Source organism: Dermochelys coriacea, chromosome 2 (genome assembly GCF_009764565.3).
Source record: "Dermochelys coriacea isolate rDerCor1 chromosome 2, rDerCor1.pri.v4, whole genome shotgun sequence".
In the NCBI taxonomy this organism is placed as follows: Eukaryota; Metazoa; Chordata; order Testudines; family Dermochelyidae; genus Dermochelys; species Dermochelys coriacea.
Window position 1 is genome coordinate 20953518 of NC_050069.1, and position 8280 is coordinate 20961797.

At 47.2% G+C, this 8280-nt stretch overlaps 1 protein-coding gene across 4 annotated transcripts; it reads left to right on the forward strand.

Moving 5' to 3' along the window:
• Nucleotides 1-450: 450 nt before the first annotated feature.
• Nucleotides 451-7998, forward strand: LRATD2 (LRAT domain containing 2). Of its 4 annotated transcripts, none has more exons than XM_038393114.2 (2): nt 451-945; nt 1831-7998. In XM_038393114.2, the coding sequence occupies exon 2, from the start codon at nt 1836-1838 to the stop codon at nt 2721-2723; it is 888 nt and encodes a 295-aa protein (XP_038249042.1). In that variant the 5' UTR covers nt 451-945; nt 1831-1835; the 3' UTR covers nt 2724-7998. The 4 variants fall into 4 exon arrangements, with proteins under 4 accessions (XP_038249042.1, XP_043363289.1, XP_043363287.1 ...); XM_043507354.1 differs by having other exon boundaries at nt 529-635; XM_043507352.1 differs by having other exon boundaries at nt 704-817.
• Nucleotides 7999-8280: the final 282 nt, after the last annotated feature.

Genomic DNA, 8280 nt, shown 5'->3' on the forward strand with positions numbered 1-8280 from the left:
CAAACAGCAATCTGTAGCCCATTGCAACCAGAGGTATTTATCACCATTACAGCTAAGCCCCACTGGTAAAAAAAAAAAGCGGATCCATATTCAACTGAAGAATAACAGATCAGCTAGAGGGGCTGCAGCAGGAGCTGGGGGGGGGAGGGCTAGCTCAGTGGTTTGAGCATTGGCCTGCTAAACCCAGGGTTGTGAGTTCAATCCTTGAGGGGGCCATTTACGGATCTGGGGCAAAAATTGGGGATTGGTCCTGCTTTGAGCAGGGGGCTGGACTAGATGACCTCCTGAGGTCCCTTCCAACCCTCATTCTATGACATATTTGAGGCGCCAGGGATCCTGCCAGCCGCGCTGGGATTTCCTGGGAACGAGGAGGATCGGGAAGGAGGGGGAATCAAAGTCCGGCTGCTGCGAGTTTGCTTGTCCCAGACAAACTCCAGATCCCAGCGAGTTTCCCCCACGCGGGCAGGTTGTTGGGTGGCGCCTCGCCCTTAAAGCCACAGCTTGTTCCAACCCCCCCCCAGCAGCCCAGGCGAGGCCCGGCCGCCCGATCCAGCCCCGGCACGGCGATCAGCCGGCGGCCGGTCCCGATTCGGCGGCCGGGGGGAGGCCAGAGCTCAGGGGCCGGGCACAGCGCGGTGTGCGCCGGAGCGGGAGGGCAAAGGGAAAAGGCGAGCGGTCTCTTTAAATGCTGGGGGCTGAGCTCTCGCCGGGGAGCCCACAGCCGGGGCTAGAATCCCTCCCCCCTCGCCGCGCTTGTTGCTCAGCCCGGCTGGAGGGAAGCGCAGCCTGCGGCCGGACGGCGCGCTGGGGGGGCCAGGTGAGAGAGGGAGACATGAGCCGGCGCCACGCCTCGCCCAGCGCTAGGAGCAAGGCGGCTGCTGTCCCAGCCAGCTGGCCCTGGCCCTAGCCCCGTGCCCTGGGAGCAGCCGAGCCCTTCCCCGCACGGTAAGTTTCCGGGCGCGCAGGTGGAAGAGGAGGAGGAGGAGCCGGGGGGAGCCGGGGAGGGCGGGCGGGCGCACCTGGCCGGGCTGCGGCTGGTGGAGGAGGGTGAGTGGAGGCAGCTTCCCCCTTCCCCCACACGCGGGGCTCTGGGCGGGATCTGAGCCAGTTTGGGGCGGCAAAGCCAAGCACTCTCCCCGCTTCCCCCCCCCCCCCCGCCGCGGGCTGGCGGCGCTGCTCCCGGCAGCCTCCCAACAGGTGGGATTGCACCTCCCCGCCCCGCCCCGCCCAACAGGTGGAAGTGCGAGTCGCCCCCTCCCTTGCTAGCGCCGCTCCCGCCAACTGGCGCCCCCTCCCCGTGCGCGCCCCTGCCAGCCCCGCTCCCTGCTGCTGCAGCAGCCGGGGGCTGCCCGCGGAGTCCGGCTCGCGCCTCCTGGGCCCCTCACCCGGTCCCGGGGGCTGCGCGCGCGCGCCGCGCTCTCCCCTGCCTTTGTCTCCGCCGAGGGACGGCACGAATCCGACCGGCCGGTGGCCCTGGTCCCCTTCGCCTCGTGCCCCCTCTACGCTTAGCGAGCGGAACTGCAGCGTGCTCCCGGGGGGCCGCCGGGCTCGGCCGCCTTTGCATTGCAACCGGCGCACGAAGCAAAGGGACCCAGCCTCCTCGCTCCCCGGGGAGCAGAGCGTGTATTTCCCCCTCTCTCGCTCTCGGAGCGATGGGCAGGGAGACGCAGGCGTTACCCAGGCTGGGGAAAGAGTTCTTGCTAGTTCTGCCACTGCACTGAGAAGACAACCGCCAGGGCCGTAAAGTTTGGGGGAGCTGGTACAGCCCGGTCTCCTTCATCCTTACCCACTCACCTATTGCTAATGGCTGCATATTGCTTATGGTTGCAGTGGGCATGGGGAACCAGGTGGAGAAACTGACCCACTTAAACTACAAGGAAGTTCCTACTGCCGACCCGACGGGCATGGACAGAGATGAGGGTCCCAGGATCGGGGTGTCCTACATCTTTTCCAATGACGACGACGAGCTGGAGCAGCAGCAGCAGCAGGACTCGGTGGCTCAGGATATGGGAGGCGAGCACCCTGTACCGCAACCCTATGACCCCCGGTTGCAGGAGGTGGAGTGTTCGGTTTATTATCGGGATGAGTGTATCTACCAGAAGAGCTTTGCTGGGGATGATACCACACCAGATGAGAGGGATGGAGGTGGGGGGCAGCTGAGCACTTACACCCCAGAGAACCTGCTGAACAGATGTAAACCAGGTGACCTGGTGGAATTTGTGTGCCAGGCCCAGTACCCACACTGGGCAGTGTATGTTGGGGATTTTCAGGTAGTGCATCTGCATCGGCTGGAGGTGGTGAACAGCTTCCTGACCGATGCCAGCCAGGGCAGGAGAGGTCGTATTGCCAACTATTTGTACCGTTACAAGCCCCTGAGCCTGGCCACGGTGGTGCGGAATGCCCTGGAGCAGGTGGGCTGCAAGGATCGGGAGCTGAGCTGGAGGAACTCTGAGTGCTTTGCTGCCTGGTGCCGCTATGGCAAACGGGAATTTAAAATTGGCGGGGAGCTCCGCATAGGCAAGCAGCCCTACCGGTTGCAGATCCGGCTGGGGGACAAACGCAGCCACACACTGGAATTCCAGAGCCTGGAGGATCTGATCATGGAGAAGAGGAGGAATGACCAGATCGGTAGGGCTGCTGTGATCCAGGAGCTCTCCAGCCATCTGCAAGCTGCAGAGGAGGAGGAGGAGGAGGATCCAGGTGCCCAGACTGCTGCTGAGTAGCACCATCATGCGGCTTAGGCTGGGTGATGGGGATTAAAACTGAAGGCTGCGAAATTGAGCTGTTATAAGCCCTTTGGGCTGCTTCAGTGCAGCTTCATTCCAATCACATGTGAAAGGAAGGGGGAAAGCTGATTAAGTGTCTGTGCTTTAGTACTTAACTCCTTCAGTGCTTGGTAAATCTCTGACTTATTTGTAGAGGATAAAACTGGGGGAGATTCTGTCACCCCCATTTATGACCTTCATCCCCAAACCATCAGTCCCTTGGCTGCCAGTAGGTATGGATCTTACATGGTGCCGAATGCTTTCAGTTTCTATTGAGTTCAGTGGGAGATGAGGGCATTCAGCACCATTAAGAAGGAGCCAGCACCTTGTAGGATAGGGCCCTTTGACTGTCCTAGATGGGAAGTTCATTTGCCCCCCGCCCCACATCTCCTCTCCACGTAGTTATCTTGTGGTTCCTGTTAGTATTACAGCAAGCTTTTTACCTTAGTCTGCTGGTGCCAGACCTTTGTGACTTCACACCCAACCCCCAGTCCTCAAAGGATTTAAGGGATAAACCACAGTTAACTTTGTCAAATAGGGTTTGACATGCACAGTATCATCTTAATTAAAGTAACTTGCAGACTGGCTGGGGGAATCCCTGCCTGCCTGTTTGTGTGTGTGGCTTCCTTTTACGTACAGTGGGCTAAATTGCCCTGATGGGGGTGGGAAATGATCCGAAGTGGAGGTTAGCTGTGATCAGGTTGCTATCTATGCATTGTAATGCACTGAAACCTTTTGGGAGCTCTCACTGTCACCAGGCTTAACTGCATCAGCATTCATTAGGAGGCTTGATCCTGCTCCCACTGAAGTCAGTTGCAAAGTCCCCATTGACTTCTGTGGTGCAGGATTGGGCCCTAAAAGGAGCTTCTTCATGTATTTTAGTGCATTTGGGTGAGCTAGGGATAAGTTAACCCTGGCAGGGGTGGTGTAGCATTTTGGCTAAGCCCCACCAGAGGTGGGAGCCTCTAGCCAGTATCAGTACTGCGTCAGTCTTGTTTTAAGGCTATACTACAAATAGCACTTTGATTTGTTTGCTTAATCATGGGGAATAAAGCATGTCTTGAATCCCACTGCCTGGAATATATGGGCTAGTGATTAACTGGTAAAATTCCTAGAGTAAGGGTCAGGAGAAGTTGCACAGTGTCTTTGCACCATGATAAACAGTGCTGTAACAGGAAGTGATTGTGTGTGCTGGGGGGAGAAGACCAGTATAAAGGGGAAGGAAATACATTCCCTGACTGGGAAGTTATTGAAAATTCAAAGCTGGGGAAATTCTCTGTGTTCTCCCACTACAAATAAATCCCTAATGAAGAGTAAGTTCAAGATCGTGCTTTGTTTTTGTTGTGTTTTTCCTGTACATTGCTGAGCAATGTCACTAGAGAAGGAAAGAGGGAGTAGGTCACACAACGAGAATGACTATCTCATGAAGGTTGCTTGAGTAGTTCCATCAACTAATGCGTTTGGAGGAGGGCAAGGTACTACATGTATCTAATATTACCTACCAAAGTAGCAACTCTTTTTGAACTGGATCACTTTTTCCCTAGTCTTCAGTGCACCGTAATACCAGATCATCCTGGATTCTTAATCTGTTCAGTATATATTTTCCTATGGTCTGTTAATATAAACTTCCCTGCCCCTTAAAACACAATAGCTGTGAAGCTAACCTGAGGATGAGCTAGAGTTAATTTAAATAGTGGAAATCAATATTTTAAAATAAACATGCAGTATACTTAAGCGGTGTATTAAAATGACTCTGTTTTCCCTGCAGTTGTGTCCTTCACTGCTTGCAGCCTAATTCTACTCTACAATCTCTATTTTTTTAAGATTAGGGTGAGAAACCAACCAATCATAAATAAGCAGATACTAACCTTGGAGTAATTAAGACTATATGAAGCAGCTTTCATCTGTAAGAAAGGAACATAAGCACCTAATAGACTTCCATTGTTGTGAATCTTAAGTGGACGATGCAGAGAAGGGTTTCTTTTGTTTGTTCCCTCCCCATTAGACAAATTTTGTTCATTATTGAGGGGAGGATCAACTTACGGGGTTACACACTTAAAACATATTGTACCTTTTCCCTTAATACTTTCTAGGCTTTAATTTTAGGATGTGGAATTCTTGGCTCCTACAGAGAATTTGTTAAACATAAAGCTCCTTTTGATTGTTGTAGCTCAGGCTTTTGTACTGATGAAATCTTTCCTCAATATGCAGTTGAGTCATACTCCAGTTACTGGGATCGTTAAACAAACATGCAATGTTGCTCAGAAAGCATGAGAACTATCCATAGCTGAACTGTGATAAGGTTAACATGTGGCTATTTCTCTGTTCAGCCACCATTAACTGTTAAAGATTGTAACTGACGTATTCCTAAACTGTGTGTATCAGCTATCCTGAATAGGATAAAACAGACTTAAGATCACCATAGACTATGAATAAATGTTTAACTATTGTTCCTAGTCCTGAAATTTTGTATAGAACAAAGTTTATTCACTATGTAATATATGTATGTAAAATAATATTTTCTTACAAATATTTTTGAAAGTTAAAAATAATTCCATCATATGATTCTTACATTTTGAAAGTAAGTTGTGTACATTATTCTGATGGCCTCCGAATGGATTTATTGTTGTCATTAGTGATCTAAAGAAGTTTCTAGGTCCTATAGGATGGAAACTGCTGTAGATGTCAAACATGTTGTATCGAAAAGGTACTAAATTGTGTGTTGGTTGTGAAAATGTTTTCCTTTTATGTTTGAACCCTCAGAACGAACGCTCAAACCTCTCTTCCTTCTTCTCAGACATAGTCTGTTCTTATTTATAAAAACAAGACAAAAGCTGAGAACTGAGAGCAAAGCCTGTTAAGATCTACATGAAACTATTTTCTTGTCTCATGTAGTTATTAATGTACACCTCTATCTAGTACACAGTTTGGTACAAATCTGCACACAGGAAGAGATGTTGTGACTCAAGCTTGAGATGTAGTGATACAGCTGAGTGGGAAAGCTTACCTAATAGACAAACATACTAGAGTATTCCTTAACCGCTACTTTTCACCTTCTTTCTTGAGTTCAGTGATGCTTATGCTGTGAAATATAGAACATCCCATGTGTTCTGTTTCCACCTAAAATAAATATTTGCTTGGCATTGAAACATGCGGCTAGAGAATGGGTGTTACTGAAATACATAAATGTGACCTGCAAAGGATTTTTAAAGGAGGGGATTTATACCCTCTCCTGCTGCTTCATAATATGTGAAGAATGACTGAAAGTTTTGTGTTAAAGCTTTTGCTGCTTTCCCTTACTAAGATGAGCAACGTCAAGTCTGCTTTTCCTGGGTAGTATTAGAGGATTGCTTTGGAAAGGGGCTAGGTCACATGTGTATTATGATCAGTCACACCTTTGAAGGGATGTCTGTTGAATCTTTAACTTAGATATCTTTTCTCCCAACTGTTGAATAGGCAATGTTATTAAATAGATGCTAACTAGCACAAGCAAACCAGGTTTAAGCATGCCAGGAGTTCACAGCAGGTGAAGTAACATAGTTACTCAGCTTTCAGTCTCCTGTGACTTTTTTCCATTTGCCATAGTCTTCCAGGGTAAACTAGACCAGAATTACTGGTGGTTATATTTAAAACAAAAAACAGGAAAACACTTTTCTTCAAGCCTTTCAGGCCTTTGTTATACAGCAAAGAGAAGGGAACAAAATGAATCCTACTTCTATAGGTCACATTTAAAATATAGAAAATGCAGGCCTGATCCTTCTACTGAGCTGCATTAAGGTCCTGATTTAGCAAGGGCCTTGAGCATGCACCTAACTTTTAGCTCATGAGTAGGCTCCCTTAAAATCAATCAATCCTTGCTGAATCTCAGGGCCTGCTGTCTACACTTTGACGCACAGTGGGAGGAGAAGACCTGATGCTGATGATCTGTTTAGGGATGGGAGGGGAAGCAAGGGGAAAAAGTCCCATTGTGGAGTGCTGGGGAATCAGGATCATACTGCACAGAATGGACAAAATTCTGCCCTCAGTTGCACTGTGAAATCAGTGGATGGCACGGGTTCAGCAGAGGGCAACAGTCTGCCCAGCAACTTACGGTTGTAAATTAGAATGTTAACATTGCAGAATATCTTCCAAACTCTTCTGTCTGGTCATGTTAGACCCTTCTCTTTGCCTTTTGAACACTGAAGTTAACCACTTTTTTTTTAAAAGCCTTCTGATCCTGCAAACACTTAATCATGTATGTGAATTTACTCATATCAGTAGTCCCATTGCCACTGAGGGAACTACTCTTGAGAGGATCATTATGTGTATACTTAGAGTAGACTAAGCCTTGGTTGGACTAGGCCCCAGAAATGTAAATATGACTCCAGTTAGGAAATGCAGATGAGCCATCTATTTCCCCAGGCTGTCAATGTTTTTTATGCAAATAAGTTTTTTTTCCCCTTGGAAAATGCCTTCTAATAAAACCTCCAACTATTGCTTAAGTTACCTTCCATGGGGGGGAATAAACACACTTAGAACTATTTCAGGTTACCCATTCCTGATTCTCTTTGAGGGCAAAGTATTTATTACAGCAACTCTTCAGAAGTTCAGTCAGGCAAAGTGATGGTCTGCTTAGTTTAAAAAAAAAATACTAGCAATTTCAGAAACTCTATTTTCTTACCTGGAAAAAAACATATTTTCTTCAGAGTGGAAGAATCCAGACAGTGGATCTGAACTCCCAGCTATACACAAGAATTTTGTATAAATGAAACACAATGTGTCTTTTTTTTTTTATAGTATTCAGATTTAATTTCAATGTTTTCTTTCAGTAGTAAAATAGGTATCCGATTGGAATAAATTTCTCCTAGTAAGATGCAAACTTTAAATGTGAAAGTTTTTTAGTCTTTATGAAAGACTTGTCCCTGGTGCTCGTGAGCTTTATTTGTCAGGTGCTTTGCCACCTGCGCTTTTTGGTAGCTGCACCAACCATAATTATTACAGCCATGTGGGAACAAATATTTTTGAAAGCAGAATTTTAATTTTATATGAAAGATCAGCTATGAAAAATTAAGTAAAGGTAGGGAATTGCATAGTTTCTAAATGCAGTTTCTTATCTTTAAAGGAATCTACTGTATCACTTACATACTTTTGAATCGACCAGTCTTATGAACTGAAGTGCAGTGAAAAATCTGATGAGGTCACATCACTGCTGAATAGTTTTATGCTATTAAAGGCTTGTGAATTAAAAAAAAAATCAGGGTAACTTCAAACATCAGTGGTTCAGACAGTTCTTTTCCATTAATGTTGAATTAGAAGTTCTCTCTGTACATACCTGAAGTTTTTATTTAACATTGCAACACTCCATGAAATCATCACGATAACAAGTGTAATCGCAAAGTGATTTTTTTCCTCCATGAGACTTTTTCTGTAAGCAGTCTCTTGTCAGTAAATGTTGAATTGTTAGTGCTAATATCACTTCTTTTCCTGAGAAAGAAGTACAGACTCCTGATTGTACCATTTCCTTCAAAATGAAGGG